Source organism: Pan paniscus, chromosome 17 (assembly GCF_029289425.2).
Source record: "Pan paniscus chromosome 17, NHGRI_mPanPan1-v2.0_pri, whole genome shotgun sequence".
NCBI lineage: Eukaryota > Metazoa > Chordata > Mammalia > Primates > Hominidae > Pan > Pan paniscus.
Genome location: NC_073266.2, coordinates 75,100,970 through 75,120,413, shown reverse-complemented (window position 1 = coordinate 75,120,413; position 19,444 = coordinate 75,100,970). Strand labels below are relative to the sequence as shown.

General features: G+C 41.1%; 1 protein-coding gene across 3 annotated transcripts in view; it reads left to right on the top strand.

The window, feature by feature from the left end:
• The window catches only part of FECH (ferrochelatase), a 37,698-nt gene that overhangs the window by 6,429 nt on the left and 11,825 nt on the right, over positions 1-19,444 (top strand). The window contains exons 2-6 of one of the 3 annotated variants that reach the window (XM_003827249.7): positions 129-273; positions 7,260-7,379; positions 9,083-9,231; positions 14,022-14,156; positions 17,619-17,725. In XM_003827249.7, coding sequence (XP_003827297.1) covers positions 129-273; positions 7,260-7,379; positions 9,083-9,231; positions 14,022-14,156; positions 17,619-17,725 — 656 coding nt within the window. The remainder of the gene's footprint in view (positions 1-128; positions 274-7,259; positions 7,380-9,082; positions 9,232-14,021; positions 14,157-17,618; positions 17,726-19,444) is intronic. The other 2 variants (XM_003827248.6, XM_034943809.3) reach the window with 2 other exon arrangements.

Here is a 19,444-nt window from a genome sequence, read left to right as displayed (position 1 = left end):
TGCTAGGAAAATCATCTCTGCCATGGGATCTCTTTAAATTTTAAAGTCAGGAATTATGCTCTGAGGACCTCTTCAGAAGAAATTACTTTCTAGCTAGATTTCATGCGAGCACTTTAATTTTGTCACAGTGGTGTCCAGCAGCTGGAGGGTCTATCAGCCATGGAGGTGGAAGTCAGTTGCAGCTGCAGCGGCCGCCACCACAGAAACAGCCCAGCATGCCCAGGGTGCAAAACCTCAAGTTCAACCGCAGAAGAGGTATGAGTCTAACATCAGGTACAAATAAGAATTTCTCTTTATCGATGCAGACACCAGTAGACACAAGCTGCCTAGGAGGAAAGGTGCTGGGAAAAGCCAGTGTGGAAGGAGCTATTTTCTTGGCTTCCTTTCAACAGCTGTTAAACCATAGATTTTACACCCTCCTTCCCCACTGGATCCTTCCCTGCAACAGGGCTATTGTTAAAAGACACAGAGTTGAGTACAAACAGTCTGCAAATTGTGTTAAGAATTTGGTTCTGGAATATGTCACATAACACAAATTATATATGCTGGAAATGTATTTACGAACCTAACATAATTATGCCTATGAAATGTATGTTCTGTACAGGATAACGAATAACTGATCTACCAAGAATTTCTATAGGAAACCAGAGTATTGTTTTTCATCCCTTAACACAGTGAACGTAATTATAAAGGAAGTAACAGGATTTATCGTCTATAAATCTAAAGAAGTGAAGTACACGTTTCATACCTCACCTCTTCTGTTGCTGGTGGCTGGCAGCAGGCATGGCATTGTTGCAAGGGTCCTCTTTAGTAACAGGAGTCACAACTGCTCCCAAGTCTTCCTCTGTACAGAGGCAACAGAAGACTCTATAAAGGGAAGTTATAAAGGGAAGTTATCGAGATGAGTACCTAGGAACAGCACCCTTTAACATCAGGCAGAGTGAGAGAAAGTAGCTGGGACCTATTTAACTCCATGACCTTTCTGCTAGATCACACATTGATGAAAATTATACAGGTATGAAAAAAAATATATATATATATATACACACACACACATATATATATATACACACACACATATATATCTTTTTTTTTTTTTTGAGAGAGTCTCACTCTGTCTCTCAGGCTGGAGTGTGGTGGCACAATCTCAGCTCACTGCAGCCTCCACCTCCCGGGTTCAAGCAATTCTCATGTCTCAGCCTCCCGAGTAGCTGGGATTACAGGCACACACCACCACGCCTGGCTAATTTTTGTATTTTTAGTAGAGACGGGAATTCACTATGTTAGCCAGGCTGGTCTCAAACTCCTGACTTCAAGTGATCCGCCCGCCTTGGCCTTCCAAAGTGCTGGGATTATAGGCATGAGCCTGTAATTTTATTTTTTTTTTTGAGAGGGAGTCTTGCTCTTTCACCCAGGCTGGAGTACAGTGACTTGATCTTGGCTCACTGCAACCTACACCTCCCAAGTTCAAGCCATTCTCCTGCCTCAGCCTCCCAAGTAACTGGGATTACAGGTGCATGCCACCACACCCAGCTAATTTTGCATTTTTAGTAGAGATGGGGTTTCACCATGTTGGCCAGGCTGGTCTCAAACTCCTGACTTCAAGTGATCTGCCCGCCTTGGCCTTCCAAAGTGCTGGGATTATAGGCATGAGCCTGTAATTTTATTTTTTTTTTGAGAGGGAGTCTTGCTCTTTCACCCAGGCTGGAGTGCAGTGACTTGATCTTGGCTCACTGCAACCTACACCTCCCAAGTTCAAGCCATTCTCCTGCCTCAGCCTCCCAAGTAACTGGGATTACAGGTGCATGCCACCACACCCAGCTAATTTTGCATTTTTAGTAGAGATGGGGTTTCACCATGTTGGCCAGGCTGGTCTCGAACTCCTGACTTCAAGTGATCCACCCACCTTGGCCTCCCAAAGTGCTGAGATTACAGGCGTGAGCCACCGTTTTTATTTTGAGGAGTGTAGCTCTGTCACCCAGGCTGGAGTGCGGTGGTGTGATCATGGCTCACTGCATCCTTGAACTCCTGGGCTTAAGTGATCCTCCTGTCTCAGCCTCCCAAGTAGCTAGGACTACAGGTGCACACCACCACACCCAGCTAATTAAAAAAAATTTTTTTTCTTGTAAAGATGGGGGTCTCACTTTGCTGCCTAGGCTGGTTTTGAACTCTTGGCTTCCGGCAATTCTGCCATGGCTTCCCAAAGTGCTGGTATTACAGGCGTGAGCCATGAGCCACCGTGCCTGGCCAGAACCAAAATTTTCTTATTGTATGTTTATTGTTTTTTGCTATATGATCATGGGTATGATGACTGAGTGCTGTGTAACCTGAGGTTAGTTGGGGATGGGCATTAGATACCTTCTTCATCTGGCAGCCTGCCAAGCAGGGCCCATTCCATTTCTCCTTGCCCCTCCCAGCCCCTCTCCCCACCTCAGCCATATGCACTGAGGGTTGGGATTTGATAGAAACTGAAGAACTGATTCAGTTTGGAAACGTAGAAGAAAAATTATTTCATTTGTGTGTTATTCTAGTGGCAACTCATTAATATAAGTAGGCTTAATATTATTAAAATTAAATGAAAGTCTTTAAATTCTACTAAGAAACTTTAGATCATATTTACATAAAATAAATGGGATCATTTTAGAGAATACGGATAGGCAAAAAAAAAAACTTAAAACAGTATGAATAATCTTACTACCCAATATTTTGTCTCTCTCTCTCTTCTTAAAAAAAAATAGAGACGAGGTCTTACTGTGTTGCTCAGGCATGTCTTGAACTCTTGGGGTCAAGCAGTCCTCCTGCCTCAACCTCCCAGAGTGCTGGGATTACAGGTGTGAGCGACCAGCCAGGCCAATTTTGTCTGTATGACCATTAATATTCACTCTGTATGTATTTAGCAAGATGTGACCGTACTGTACATCATTTATTTATAATGCCCTCTTTTTATTTACTTTATCATCATATAAATATTTGTCTATATTATTTTAGTAACTGAAGAGTATTTTATTAAGTCATAAACTACCCTGTCCAACATTCTGGGACACGTAGGTGATTTCTAGTTTTTTAATATTAGAAATGGTGAAGCAGTGAGTGTCTTTGTGGATTCTTCTGATGGCAGTCATTATGAAGGCATTGTGCTGCTTAATGCTTGGGCTGGACTAGACTGCAATACTAGAGTAGACACTACACTAGGCTAGGGGTTGACATTAGTTCTGTAAAGGGTTAGGTAGTAAATTTTTCAGGCTTTGTAGGCCAAACTCTGTCTTTTGCTGCTATTCAACTCCGCTGTTGTAGTGTGAGAGCAGCCATAGATATTACATAAACAATGAGGGGAGCTGTGTTCCAGTAAAACTTTATTTACAAAAACAGGCAGTAGGGGTGTATGTGTGTATACAGATTTAGTGCATGGGCTATAGTTCACCAAATTCTGTTCTAGAGGCATCATAGACCCACAGGCCAATCATGTCTTAGAGGTTTAATGAAGAGCTGGGATCGTATTACTTTTTCTTGAGGCTGACCATATAGAGTAGAATAGAATTATTGTTTATTAATTGACAAGCTTAAGTTTCTGTTACGTACATTTAATATTTCACGGAAAAACCTTGTATTTTGAGAGTCCTGGGATATAAAAATGGCAAAATGTTGAAACCTTTCCAAGTGAGAAGTTTTAAATATATTTTGCTGTATACACTTTTATATTCAAACAAACGGAACATGAACGTTCAGACCTTGGTCTCAGGTGTGTTCTGTCTGGAGGGAGAGGAGATGGAGACCCTTGACTAAAGCTTTCACTTCACATTCTGGAATAGAGGGGTGTCAGACTGGGGCTTACTAATGCGCTATTCATCATGCACAACACAGTTTTGAATTAAGTGCATGTGTATTTAGGTATTTTCAAGTCGTGTGCGTCTCTTTCATGTGTAAGATCAACATGCGTTTGCAAAACCATGAGCAGGGCAGAGTAGCATCCCCTTTAAAGCCACTCTTGTTCTGAGCTCAGGTATTATAGATGAAAAACAGCTCTAAATCCCGTTTGCACACTGATACCGTCTGTGGCTTAGGTAAGTCTTTTAGCCTGAGGTTTTTTTAACTAGTAATCTGTTAACTGGCAGCAATCCATGGGAAAATGCACTTAATTTATTGTGAGTCACAGATTTTGAGGGTGAAAGACAGGATCCCAGGAGAAGACTAGTGGTCTAAGTAGAAAGATTAAAGGAATATTAGTTTCACAAAATAATGCATCTGGAATTTTCAAATATCAAGGAAAGAAAACTCAACACACCCGTTAATGCAGTTGTAGGACTCGAGCATGGAAGAGTTATATAACAACCACATCTTCAGTGCAGTTGCTTGGTTGTTTTAGAAGGGGATTAAGCCCTCTTTCTCTAAGACAGTGATTCTCAATAGGGGGAAGGGGGCATTTTTGCCTCCTGGGACAAATTTGGCAATGTCTGGAGACATTTTTGGTTGTCACACTGGGGTGGGGTGTGTGCTATTGTTGTGTACAGGTAGAGGCCAGGTATGCTGCCAAGCCTCCTGCATTGCACAGGGCAGTCCTCTACAACAAAGGACTCTCCAGCCCCAAACGTCAGTAGTGCTGAGGTTGAAAAACCCCGGTCGAAGGCATTGATGTGAAAAGGGACCTTAGTTAATCTTTATAATGGGGTCTAAATGAGAAAATCCCTGACCTCATTGTAATGCCATATTTCTCCTTCCCCAGGAATTGATTCGTATTCTGAAAAAGTAGCTTGAGAATTCAGATTTTTACCTCATCCACTTATATAACAGGTTTGATCAAGAAAACAGTTTCCACCTGTTTACATTTGACATACCTGCTGCCTTACATTATTGCCAAACGTTGTTAATAATTGTTTAAAAATTGCCCATTAAGATGTCACCGTAAGCCTGGGGCAATGGCTCACACCTGTAATCTCAGCACTTTGGGAGCCTGAGCCAGGAGTTTGAGACCAGTCTGGGCCACATGGCAAGACTCTGTCTGTATAAAAAATTTTAAAAGTAGCCAGGCATGGAGGCATGTGCCTGTGGTCCCAGCTACTCAGGAGGCCGAAGCGGGAGGATCACTTGAGCCCGGGAGGTGGAGGATGCAGTGAGCTTTGTTTGTGCAACTGCACTCCAGCCTGGGTGACAGAGTGAGACCCTGTCTCAAAAAAAAAACAAAAACAAAAAAGATGTCATCATAGTATCATTAGTTTTCGAGCACATAAAGAATGTTTTTCTATACAGGCTCTGTCTCAGCAGCATTGGTTTAGTCACTGCAGTAGTCAGAGGTAGTCTGGTGTAGGAGATTCAGGAAGTAGACCTCTCAGCATTCATAATAACGGTGTTTAGATAAACTTCAGGCTGGTTATTTTTCAGCTGCTTTATTGAAAGTGAATAGAGGGTATAACCATATAATGAAATATTATTTAGCAATAAAGAGGAGTGAAGTGTACTGATTCATGCTACGACATGTAGCATGAACATTTTATGCTGAGTAAAACCAGACAATCATGAACATTTTATGCTGAGTGAAACCAGACACAATCATGTGATTCCATTTCTATGAAGTGTCCTGAATAGGCAAATCTATAGACCCAGAAAGTAGATTACTGGTTGCCAGGGGTGAGAGGGGAGGGAACAGGGAGTGGCTTTAATGGATACAAAGATTCTTTGTGGGGTAAAGATGTCCTGGAGTTAGATAGTCGTGATGGTTTCCTGCCTTTCCTTATGTATTAGAAACCTCTGAATTGTTCAGATTATGGTGAATTTTATGGTATGTGAGTTATATCTCAATTTTTAAAAATGAAAAAAAGATGAATGAATGAATGGAAGAAATGCTCCTTGATCTTTAGTTCCCCAGTTATTGCCATCCCATGGCTACCTGTTCATGGGGACACACAAGGTCTTCTGGTGGCTCCTGCCAGCGTGCCAGAGGCACCTGGTCCTGCTCCGACTTCACCTTGCCCTCTGGCGGGGCTTAGGAGTGGGGAGCTCCTGGCCTGGCTCACTTTGGGCTGTGTTGACTCCGGAGCTTGATCTGGATTTTAGGTTTACATTTTTGCATAGTGCTTTGTTTTTTTAAGTTTCCAGAAGCTGCTTGACCTAAAACTTGTTATGGAGCTCTGCTTTCTTTTTGCTTCTTCCTGCTTATTCAGGGGTTGATTCTGTAGCCTGGGACTAATTTGAATGTTAGCACCGGTTCTTGCAGGAATTATCTACACAGTGAATTTACATGCAGGATGGAGAGGAGAAGTTTATCATAACAGGAGCCATGGATGAAGGAATAGAGGGAGGTCCTGGAGAAGGAAGCAGAGGAGCAAGCAATAACTTAAGTCAGTCCTGGTGTGGTGGCTCACACCTGTAATCCCAGCACTTTGGGAGGCCGAGGCAGGCTCCTGAGGTCAGGATTTTGAGACCAGCCTGGCCAACATGGCGAAACACCATCTCTACTAAAAATACAAAAATTAGCCTGGGTGCGTGTAATCCCAGCTACTTGGGAGGCCGAGGCAGGAGAATTGCTTAAACCTGGAAGGCGGAGGTTGCAGCGAGCTGAGATCGCACCACTGCACTCCAGCCTGGGTGACAGAGTGAGAATCCATTTCAAAAATAAAATGTAAAAACTAATTTCAGTCAGTAGTCATTTAATTTAATAATTGACTAAAGAGACAGGAGCAGATGCAAGAGTGGGGATGGGCTGGTATTAGACTGTGGAGGTTTAAAATTATGGGGGAACCCTGCTCTGTGTAGAGTAGAACTTACCATGTGCCAGCACGTGCTAAGTGACTGAAGATGTTACCCACTGAATTCTCAAAACAGCATTTTGAGTAGGTGGTGGGTGCTATGTTTTCCAGATGAGGAAACCTGAAGTTGGGAGAGGTCAGGTAACCTCTGTATTCATATGGCATTCACACATACAGGTGCTTTAGCTGCAGGACAATTTTAGATTTCTACCTTGACTCCCAGTCCCTAAAGATTCTATCTCTGTTCAGGCCGAGACTTTAAAAGGGAAACATTTCCAGCGGAGTGAAGACTGATATCATGAATTAAGCCAAAAGACAAAGGTCCAAGTCTGAGCTGGGACCATGGGGAACTGGAGGCCACAGATGTCCCCGAATAGGTATCCGTGTGATGGCAGTGAAAAGAGCCATAGTATTTACCTTTGTATGGAACAGATTAGAGTTTGCTGGCTGAACCAAGATTCCACCCTGGAAGAAAATAAGAAGTGTGACAAATCAACCGTTGTATTTTATTTTATATAGGAAGCCGAAAACTGGAATATTAATGCTAAACATGGGAGGCCCTGAAACTCTCGGAGATGTTCACGACTTCCTTCTGAGACTCTTCTTGGACCGAGACCTCATGACGCTTCCTATTCAGAAGTGAGATATATATAAACACCTTGATTATAACCTTGGCACTACATTGACATGTGTCTCTCAATTCTGTAGTTTCAAACCAGTAAATAGTTTTAATGCGTATCTGGTAATGGTTAAACAGCAGCATTGTTTTCTGTTGGATATCAGAAGGATATGATATCAGAAAATTGCAAGGGGAGAGAGCAAATAAGTTAGTGGGGATTCTCCTTGAGCCCTTTGCTCCCCAGAGCCCTGGAAATTGCAGTTGTCTTGACATAGCCTAAGTACCTTTAAAGATTTTTAAAGATATATTTGTACTTGTCACTTAACGGCTGATTAACACTCAGGGAAGCAATGATTATTATTCATTTGTACTATAAATATGGATTGTTGCTGCCCTTCTTTTCCTTTCATCCTTCTTTCCCTTCTTCCTTCTCTCCTTTTTCTTTCAAAATAGATTTTTATTATGAAAAATTAGTACATGCATGTGATAAAAACTACAAATAGTATAAAAGTAATTACAGTAAAAGGCAAGTGTCCCTTTCACCTTGCACTCCCAGTTATCCACCTGGAGGAAAGCGCTGTTACATCCAGAAATAGTCCGTGCATATCCAAGCATACACATACATACACACACACACACGCGCACATACATACATACACACACGCACACCCCCCCCCCACTTTGTTACACAAATGTGAAGGTACTTATGTACTATATTTGAAACTTTCCTTTTTTTTTTTTTTTTTTTTTTTACATACGTATACATGTGCCATGTTGGTGTGCTGCACCCATTAACTTGTCATTTACATTAGGTATATCTCCTAATGCTATCCCTCCCCTCTCCCCCCACTCCACGATAGGCCCTGGTGTGTGATGTTCCCCTTCCTGTGTCCAAGTGTTCTCATTGTTCAATTCCCACCTATGAGTGAGAACATGCGGTGTTTGGTTTTTTTGTCCTTGTGATAGTTTGCTGAGAATGGTGATTTCCAGCTTCATCCATGTCCCTACAAAGGACATGAACTCATCCTTTTTTATGGCTGCATAGTATTCCACATTTTCTTAATCCAGTCTATCATTGATGGACATTTGGGTTGGTTCCAAGTCTTTGCTATTGTGAATGTGTAAACTTAACACTGTATCTTGTTTCATAACGTTATATCAATATATAGGTCTGGCTCATTTTTTGATTACTATTTAGAATTGCATCATATGGCCGTAACTTAATTTGTTTAATCCATGCTTCATGATGGACAATTAGTTTGTTTACAGTGTTGCAGTGAACATTCTTGTGCATACATCTTTGCTCCTATATGCAAGTGTATCTATAAGATTAATAGACTTTATTTTTTAAATTAAGAGAAATGTCTACTTCATTTGTCTTATATCCTAGTTCTCGTTAGGTGTGGGATCAAAATGTGTTACGCTAGTAGCTAGCACACATCCAGGGTTCTCTGCATGAGTGTTGTGTGTCCTGAATCTTCAGGTGTGCTACTGGAACAGCTTGTGGAGCACAGCTGGGTATTCCTCAGAGAGGGTATAGCTTTAGCTCCTTATTCTACAACAAGAGAGCTGGCTATTGTCAATGACCTCAAGCTTCTGTTTTAAAGGCTTAATTTTGTTAGGCTCTCTAAAATTTTGCTTTTTTTTTTTTATTGAGTAGAAAACATTTCTCAGGTTGCTAAGGTGGAATAAAATCCACTTACCTGTATGTTAAATGATTTAGTAAGCTGGCACCATTCATCGCCAAACGCCGAACCCCCAAGATTCAAGAGCAGTACCGCAGGATTGGAGGCGGATCCCCCATCAAGATATGGACTTCCAAGCAGGGAGAGGGCATGGTGAAGCTGCTGGATGAATTGTCCCCCAACACAGGTATGGTGTTTCTTCATTAACATGTAACTAGATTAGTTCTTTCGAAGTAGTTATGAAATTCAAAAGAGTAGTAGATGCTAAATGCTTCATATGTACTGGCGACTCAATTTATGGTGTTTCTACATAATACATGGTCACTTAATTTAGGTCTCCAGGCATTATCCCTTGATCTTTAGCCTTTGCTATGACTTCCTACATTACAAGTAAAAAAAAGCTAAGGATTTGGGACATGAGTTTCAAAAGGAAGTTCGAGATGTTTGTTAAATTGCTAGAGTATAAGGCATAAGCAACATACCATGAAAGAAAGATGCATGTATCATTACACTGGAAAGAAATCTTTGGGAAATGGATTGAGGCTGCTGCTATTGCCTTTTCTTTCTGGTTGGATAGCTGATTAGAATATTTAGAGCAGTATTAGCTAGCTATCATGGAAGCCACAAGACACTAAGCAACTCGCAGTGATGCTTTCAGCTCTCAGAATATCACCATTGTAAGGTATTGAAGGTCCTCGTTGGACGTGGCACCAAAAAGAGGATTGTGCACATCTGAGAACCTCTATCCAGAATAATAGTGTGCAGAATGAACCACTAAATGCATGGATGAAGTAAAAATGCTGTATTAAACACATCGAAGACACAATTCATTGCAGGACACCCTGTTTTTGTATAATACTAAGATACAAAAGCACTACCAGTTAATTTTAAGACACCATCTATTGTAGACTGGACTGATATGAGAAATGTTAAAACCAAAAAAATGTACATCTTAGGACACATGAATTACATTCATTGCAAATATATCTTAGAGCTTTGGGATTAGGATAGGTGTGTGACACTGGGAACCCTCAGGGAGAACAGCTCCACTAGGCAGGATCAAAAGGAGCATTTCACTCTTTTCTGACATCACTGAGCAAGCATCCACTCCAGCTGCTCTCAGAATCCACTGGTTCCCATGGCACAAAGTAACAAAGGGCCCTGGCCCCTTCTCAGATCACCTCACTTCGAAAATTGTTCAACTGTGCCTCTGCATATTCGGCTTGCTTCCTGCTTAAAGCTGTGGCTCAAGGGCATTTCTTATGCAGTTCCTCCGTGCATGCCGCAGTGCATCTTTAAAATGTCAGCCCTCCATTCACACCTACTTACTAGAGAACAAACTCCAGTCATTAACAGTTTATCATGATCAGAGGTTTCTTGTGGGCCTGGCGCAGTGGCTTACGCCTGTAATCCCAGCACTTTGGGAGGCCAAGGCAGGTGGATCGCTTGAGCCCAGGAGTTTGAGACCAGCCTGAGCAACATGGTGAAACTCTGTCTACATACACACACACACACACACACACACTCATACACAACAACAACAACAACAGCACCAACAACTAGTCAGACATGGTGGCACACGCCTGTAGGCCCAGCTATTTGTGAGGCTGAGGTGGAAGGATCGCTTGAGCCAGGGAGGTTGAAGCTGCAGTGAGCCATGATCATGCCATTGCATTCCAGCCTGGGAAACAAAGTGAGACCCTGTCTCAAAAAAAAAAAGGTTTTATTATGAACCAGATTTGCAATTGCTATGCTGTCTCTCGTGGGAAGAGGAGGCAGAAAGGTTCCCATTTTTCCTGTTTTTATGTTACTGTAGTACCCATCATTATAAAGAGCCCTAGTGAGCATGGGGGTGTAGCACACCCCAGCAGTTTGGGAGGCTGAAGCAGAAGGATTGCTTGAGCCCAGGAGTTAAAGCCCTGGTAGAGTTGTCAGACTTGAAAAAGCAATACAGACAGAAGGGCATCCTTCCCGCCACCTCCTGTCTCTGGTGAGGCTGCTGGGGTACCTCTTCATCTCCTTCTCATTCCTCTTCCCTTCTGATCCTTTCTTTCCTATATAGTTGTAAAGTTTACTTTTGAACTATGTCTATTGATTTATTTCTATTAAGAAAAATTCTCTTTAGGCCAGAAAATGTGATGATTGCAAACAGATAAACATGTTTCATGCTGTCGTTTTTTAGGGAAGTGGTTGTTGCTTGGTAGCCAGTGCGGACGTTTTGAGACTTGCACTGGTTTCATAGAATTGACCAGTTAACTAAGACAGTGAGTTATATCAGGAAATGGTTTCATGTAGTTACATTGCATTGCAGAAATGTAGAGAATAGATACGGAAATAGATGAGAAGTGTAATCATGTGATGGAAAGTCTAAATCTCAAATATGCTTTGCAAATTATAGTTTAACTGTTTAGCTTGTAACTGCTTTTAGCGAAGCTATAAGTAAGGGCTGCTCATGAAATAATTCTGTTCTTTCCCGGATGCAGCGTGGATAGGAGTATGGGTTCCTTTCTCTGATGGTGTTGGCTTCCCTGCTCTGGTTCAGGCAGTTTACTTACTTCACTAAGCCTCAGCTAGAAAATGGGGATGGTAACAGAACTCAACTCCTAGATCCTTGTGAAAATTAAATGAGATAATCCTGAAAGGCATTAACATGACAAAAGTTCAATATACTTGAGCTTTTTAATTCATCATTGGCCCAGGGTTCATGATCTGATACAAATTAAGAAGCATTTGCTACATATTTCAAACTTTTCTTTCAAAAAATCATGTACAAATCGGACATTTGAACTATTGTACATGCTAAATTAATGAAGTTTTTGCTGTTTAAAAATCTAGTTTCTCTGTCTTTTAGTAGTTCTTGCTGAAGACTGTTCATTGAACAGCTGCTCTGAGGGTACGTAGGCTAGGCCAGTGAGTGATGTGTTTTGGGCTCACTCTGGCCAGATCTGCCCACGAGATGTGGCACTGGTTAACATCGGAGAGGCTCCTTCCCATCCCTGCATCCTTCCAGGGACAGCCAGCTGCATTGTGAAACCCACCCTGATGGACACGGGTCCTTCATGAACACTGTTTTTTGGTTCCTCAGGATAGGCCCCGTTGGAGAGTACCTTGCCGCTTTTTCTCCAACATGTGTTTACAGGTTGTCTTTAGAAAGCATTTAGAAAACATTATCAGTTCTTTCCAGGGTATTTTACTCTGTCGCACTTTAAAATGTGGCCACCTGCCCTGTCTTTATCTGCAGGGGCAGCCTTTCTACCTCTTAGTATGCATGATTTGAGGAACTCCCAGACCCTAGGCATTTAGACCGTAACCTTCAGATACTGGACAGGTGAAAAGAAAATGCGAGAAGCCGGTTGACCTGTAGCACTGGGGATGTCATTCTGATCATCGTATTGTTTCAAAGTAGAATCGAAAGCAGTTTCTACTTGCTTGCTAAACCTCAGCTCAAATCACCAAGAGTTGCTTCAAGGGATTTGATGGTATTGTAATAGTTGGCGGTTTTTAGCACAAAGCGCATATTCTTTGAACAATCAGTCATTTGGAGTTTGCTTATGGGATCATGTTCTCTGATATGTTTTAACTGCTAGTGACCATTTCATGCAAGGCAGCATGAAATTGGGGGCCGGAAAATGGACAGAGCGCTAAAAATGATTCAGTTTTACTTCCTTCTTCTTTTTTGCAGTACCCAACCAGAGAATACTGAGTCCGACCAGCCTTTCTGTGCACACATGTGCTTCTCTCGCCTAATGGCATTCTGCTTCCCCCTTGGGAATGTGTTCCACTGGCTCTTAGTTCTCTGGGTCAAGTTAGGAGGAATGTCATCCTTGTATATATCTAGGTATAAATGAGATAAACTCCCATCTTTTCCTTCACTTTAACCTAAATGTTTCTTGTGGCAATTTATGTCACATTCATAGTTGCAGCCCCTGCTAATGCTTTGGACAGTAACATTATCATGGTCTTATTATTTATTACCTGACACTCATGTAGTGATTCTCACTATCATCCTTGAGTGTAAGTTATGTGTAATCCTATGAAAAGGCAAGGAAACAAGACTAAGTAAGTTTAGGAAACTTGTAGTTTTATGACTTTATACATGCTTAAGCAATTATGTGGTGTGGATGTTTTTGAACTACAGGAAAGGAAGATGCAGGAGGATAAAGAAGATAGAGGAGGGTATTCGTGAAAGGACAGGGAAGGGACAGGGAAAGAACATGAGGATATACAGCAGGCGTGGGCCATTTAGGTACCAAGAACAATGGCTTTCAGTCCCATGTGGCACCTCCAAATTAAGCACTGTTTTATATGTGTAATGAGGAGAATCATTTTAATAATTCGTTATCAATGAATTTTTTTACGTATCCAAGAGCTCTTGCATTTTTAAATATAAACGAGGTGGCCTGGGGGTTCGGGGAACTGGGTAATAGGAGCAGGGTGAGGTGGGGGCCTGGGAGGAGTGAGAAGCATGGGTTGGGAGACCCAGGCTCTAATTCCAGCTCGACCACCTGCAAGGTATGACTTTGGGTAGTTCAGTTAACCTTCAGAGTCTCTGTTTCCTTATCTGAAAAATCAGGTTTAAATGATTAAAAAAAACAATGCCCAGTGGCTACCATAGTATCTGGTATGCAAGAGGAAGTTATATTTTAGAATAAGTGTTGTTTTTTCCTCCTTTCTCTTGAGGCTCTCTTATGCCAGCCAAGAACAGAGAATTAGGAAGAGAAGTTTGAGTTTTAAAAACCACTGTGCAGTAAAGGTGTGTGGGTGGGGTACTGATCCTAGAAAGTCATTATTAAAAGTCCACATACCAGCTGAAGAGTGGATAAGATCCAAGGAATATGCTAAACTTGCCTTCACCGTCAGTGCCATAGGAAATTACATGAACTGTTCTTTGTTCTGGGCATTGCATTATGTTTGTTGACTCTGAGGAATCTATATAAGGATTAACACTTTCTCCTTTCCACATGTGCTTCCTAATAGCCCCTCACAAATACTATATTGGATTTCGGTACGTCCATCCTTTAACAGAAGAAGCAATTGAAGAGATGGAGAGAGATGGCCTAGAAAGGGCTATTGCTTTCACACAGTATCCACAGTACAGCTGCTCCACCACAGGTAAGGGCATCTCTCTGACAGTGGAAAGGTAGATACGGTGCTGGCAAAAATAACCAAGGAGTCTAAGTACTGAAGGGAAGGATGAATTATTTGCAATTTGAATGGCAAATTCAACCTGTCTTCTTTAAACACGAGAGTTCAGGTCAGTCCATTTGAAATCTCATGGTCCATCTGTCCCTTGAATTATTGGCCACTTGGCTGGTAATTACAAATGGTGTGGGTGGTAGGCAGTGGCTGTCAGTGTTCAGTGCTTTAATGCCATTGTGTAATGGATCAGTAATGAACCTTAAGGCTCTTTCTAGGTTTGTGTGATAAACCTTTTTATGGCTACCCAGATTTTCTTACTGATGTAGCAAAGATTGTAACTGTTTGCATTTTGAAAGCAAAGATGCCCATACAACATGGGAAATACTGATATTTTGTTGCTGTTGTCGTTGTTTTGCTTCAGTTATGAGTTGGTTGCTGGTAAAACTAAAGCCCAGTTTGAGGTTCCCTTTGCAGAATTTTCTGTTTTCTTGATTTTGGAAAATGTTACTGCTTGTTGTTTTCTATATATTTAACTGGAGCTGGGGAATAATCGGTGTTTGGCAATCTCTGTATCATTCATTGTAGGCAAAGCTGCTACTGTCACCCACAGATACATTTGTTTGCATTCCATTGCAAGGATTGAAGTCAGCACATTCTTAGTCCCAAATTGCTTTTGGATATTAATGTTTATCACTTCTATAACCATAAGGAGAATCAAAAGGCTATTGGAAAAAGTCAAAGCTTGTTATTTGCCTTAAATATTTGTTCAGAGAACCCATTAAAATGCCTGAGTTCTCAGATACCCTCAAGAGTTTGAATTATCATTTCTTTCTTTTTTTTTTTTTTCTGAGATGGTATCTCGCTCTGTCATTGCAACCTCCATCTCCCGGGTTCAAGTGATTCTCCTGCCTCAGCCTCCTCAGTAGCTGGGATTACAGGCATGTGCCACCACGCTCGGCTAATTTGTGTATTTTTGGTAGAGATGGGGTTTCACCACGTTGGCCAGGCTGGTCTCAAAATCCTGGCCGCAAATGATCCACCCGCCTCAGCCTCCTAAAGCACTGGGATTACAGGCGTGAGCCACCGCACTCAGCCTGAATTATTATTTTTCTTTTGGAAATGCACCACTACAACTTCAAAATGTCTGGTCACATGTTACTGGAGAAGGAGTCAGATTTTATGAATTTTTAAGCTCTACTTTTGCCTTGTTTTAAGAAATATACCTCAATATGTAAATGGCTGCTCTCACAATTAGATAAATTAAGAAGATTGTTATTTACATGACAGAAGATTGACTATGGTTTTTATTTCAGGGCTGGCTCTACCAAGTGACAGTGTATGCAAAACTTCAGTGTATGCTTAGTTTTTCTTGAATGTATCTCATGTAAGGACAGGTACATCCGTCTATCCCAGTTGTGGAAGGCTTTGGGAAGTACGTTAATTCTTCGAGGCCACTCAAATGCTGTTTATCTGTTGTATCTTTTAGACATGCACTATTGTGGCAGAGCCAGTGTGTGTCTTTATCACAAACACATTTCTCGGTCACATTTTCTCCTTCTTAATGACTTCTTTGGGTTGTTTGTTGAATGTTTCCACACAACCTGAAAGAGCTAATGTAGCTTCCAGATGCCCCCTTGCACATATGAAAATGATATCCACCTGTGAAGTGCGGTCTGTAATGTGAATATGGTGGTGACAACTTTTTGATTTCTGGAGAGATTGTTTTTGAACCTTGAATGGAGTCCCTTTGAATTCTTCTGATTCACTGTATTCTACTCACCAAAATTGAACCTGTTTATCTTTTTGGAAGTTGAGTCTTAGTCTGAGAGTATATGTGATTTAAAATATGCTCTCTCCTGACTAACATTTTCAATTGGAAACCTAACTAATAGTTCTTATAGTTAGAGAGCCCAGTGGATCGGTGATGGAAAGCATGGAAATGTTTTGGGACTTGCCCTATGTTAAGACTGAGGAAGAGGCTGTGTGTTAGACTTGGTTTCATAGGATTCAGGTGTGACCCCAATGCTAACTCCCCTAGACAGGAAAAAGTTACATTGGGTTGACACCATCTGCCTTCCTTTAGGCTTTGAGTTTTCGTGATTTCCATCTCTCTCTTAGAAATATAAGTTTATTAGATTACTTATAAGGATTTGGTGTCCATTTAGCTTATTCTAGGGAATGAGAACTCACAGAAACCTCAATAATTTTCTCTCCTTATCATGAGGCCATTAATAACAATAGTTATGCTGGGCGCGGTAGCTCACCCCTGTAATCCCAGCACTTTGGGAGGCCCAGGCAGGCAGATCACCTGAGGTTGGGAGTTTGAGACCAGCCTGACCAACATGGAGAAACCCTGTCTCTACTAAAAGTAAAAAATTAGCCAGGCGTAGTGGCATATACCTGTAATCCCAGCTACTTGGGAGGCTGAGGCAGGAGAATCACTTGAACCCAAGAGTTGGAGGTTGCGGTAAGCTGAGATCGCGCCACTGCACTCCAGCCTGGGCAACAAGAGCAAAACTCCATCTCACAAACAAACAATAGTTACAAAGCTTTTATCGTAACATGGAAAATATTTATTTCATAATATTAAGTAAAGATGCTCAAAATACTCAGCATGCAGAATTGCATATGTATTAAAAATTACAACTTTGTAAAACAAAACATCTATAAAGAAAAAAGAACCATATTAGAGTAAAGCAATGACTGTAATTAGCATGCTGGGATAATGGTCAGTTTCTTTTTTCCTTTCTTCCCCATCGCATACATTTCCTATAATGGGATTGATAACCTTTGTAACTGGAAAAAAAATAACATACTTTTTTTTTTTTTTTTTTTGTGACGGAGTTTCGCTCTTGTTGCCTAGGCTGGAGTGCAATGGCACGATCTCGGCTCACCATAACCTCCACCTCCTGGGTTCAAGCGATTCTCTTACCTCAGCCTCCCGAGTAGCTGGGATTACAGGTGCACCACCATGCCTGGCTAATTTTGTATTTTTTAGTAGAGATAGGGTTTATCCATGTTGGTCAGGCTGGTGTCAAACTCCCAACCTCAGGTGATCCACCAGCCTTGGCCTCCCAAAGTGCTGGGATTACAGGCGTGAGCCACCGTGCCTGGCTGACATACTTTGAATTGTAAGACTTGGTCCCTGTAAATATGACTGCTTATATTTCATAACTCTACAGCCATCTTGTTTTTCACTAGAACTGACATCAATAATCTTTGAAAGTCCATTGAAATTGATTGCTTTTTAGGGATCTTCATTTGCAGGGTAGTTAAATCTATATGCATTTTAGAGTATTGAAATGATTGTAATTAGACTGATTCAGTGTAGAAGCAGTTACTGGCTTTGAACTTATATATACTACCTTTACGAGTCTGTTTTTTATTTTCACCATAATCAAAGTGCATCTACTAAGTGGCCTCTGTATATTTCAGGCAGCAGCTTAAATGCCATTTACAGATACTATAATCAAGTGGGACAGAAGCCCACGATGAAGTGGAGCACTATTGACAGGTGGCCCACACATCACCTCCTCATCCAGGTAAGCCAGTGCTTGCCAGCTGCCTGTCACCCCAGCATCTAGTGTGAATCAGCTTCTCATCCCTTCTGGGTTTGTGGATGTCCTTCTGAGCCTTACCGTTCCCTTGCTTAAATTGTGTGTTTGGGATTAAATAAAAGTATTATATTCTTGATTTATTATGAAAAGAGAAAATACATTTAAAGATTAAAATGACTAGACTCTTCTTTCTTCGGATTAATGCTATTAGTCCCAAACCATAACAAAACGATATTTTGAGTTTTGTGTTTCCTATGACCAGAAGAGCATTAAAGATTGTGCATGGTGTTTCAGCTAACTTACATTTGTAGGTTGAGTGACTGACCAATGAATTAAATTTTCTACTTTCTAAATCCTTTAAAATGTCAAGCGATTTTAATAATGTAAAAGTAATATATCTACATGTTCTGAGACATGAAAATAAATTGAACATTTCGATTGAGAAAGTTTCACATATTAAAAGAAATTTCATATTTCTTCTATGCAATTTACATTTATAATATTTTTATTAACAGATGCTTGATTTTAGGAGAATAAGTTAAAATTACAGTTCTAAAGTTAATAGCTTTGAACTGATGTTACCATATTCTTTTCTGCCTGTCAAATATGAGAGGGCAGTTGGTAAAATATTGCCCTAAATTATGCAAATATAATTTTGTTCTGCTAGTAGAAGTTTCTGCTTTTGAGTTATTTTAGGTAGGGGAAATATTAAGTCATTTAGATTTGATCCATTTTATTTTTCACTCCTTGAACGTTTTCTGACTCCCGGCAAAAAACCCTACTAACAACTTCTTTAGAAGCCTGGTGTCATTTAAATCTGTGACCACTAGATGGTGCTAGACATCATTGAAATCAGGCCAGCTCTCCCCAGAGCAGTGTTCCTTAGGCATGTAAAGGGTTAACACTTGGGTTGAAATCCAATTTTAAGTAAAAACTGAAAAGAAGGAGCTTACCCTTAGGGGTGGGTGTAGTTGTGGTCTCTGTGTGCACCACTGACGGCTGTGTTGCTGGGTCCAGCCAGTACTGCCTGAAGCACCAGCAGCCTGGGTTTTGCTTTGGGAGGCCTGCGATTGGAAAGGAGGGGGGTTTCAGATCAGCATTGACATGTGGTAGCAGGGAATGGAGGGATCTGCACAGCATCTGCCTGCCCTGATCAAGTGAGTAATTAGATTTGCATTAAAATTCAGCCCTTTGAAAAGGAGGGAAGCAAAACGATGGAAAGGTCTCTTAACTGAGGAAGTCTCTGTTCATAAAATGAAAGGGAATTTTAGAGGCATTTATCTGCCCTCCTAGATGGTGTGATTGAAGGCTCTGAGAGGCTCGGTGCCTCTTTCATTCTGCAGAGAGGTTGGGAGTAGAAAATACCGCAGATGGGTTTTAGGTGATTTAAATAGCACTTCTCCTTGCCCATGGCGCCTCAGTTTTGAAGATGGCTTAGAGGCTGTTGCAAGCCATGTGATTTGTGTTTTTACTTGCAGCTTTGCAAGCTGAGAAAAGAAAAACACTAGGCTTTGGATACGATATGACATTTTTGGAAACCAGAAAACAAAACCCTAAACTAAAATGAAAAATATAGTTTAAAACTACAAATTCTGTTTTGAATCCACATTTCTACTTGGCATAGGTAGTAATTGCTCCAAATAGCCATTTTATTACTGTTTTCTCTAATATTGGTATTTATTTAGCTGTTGGGTTAATTGGAGC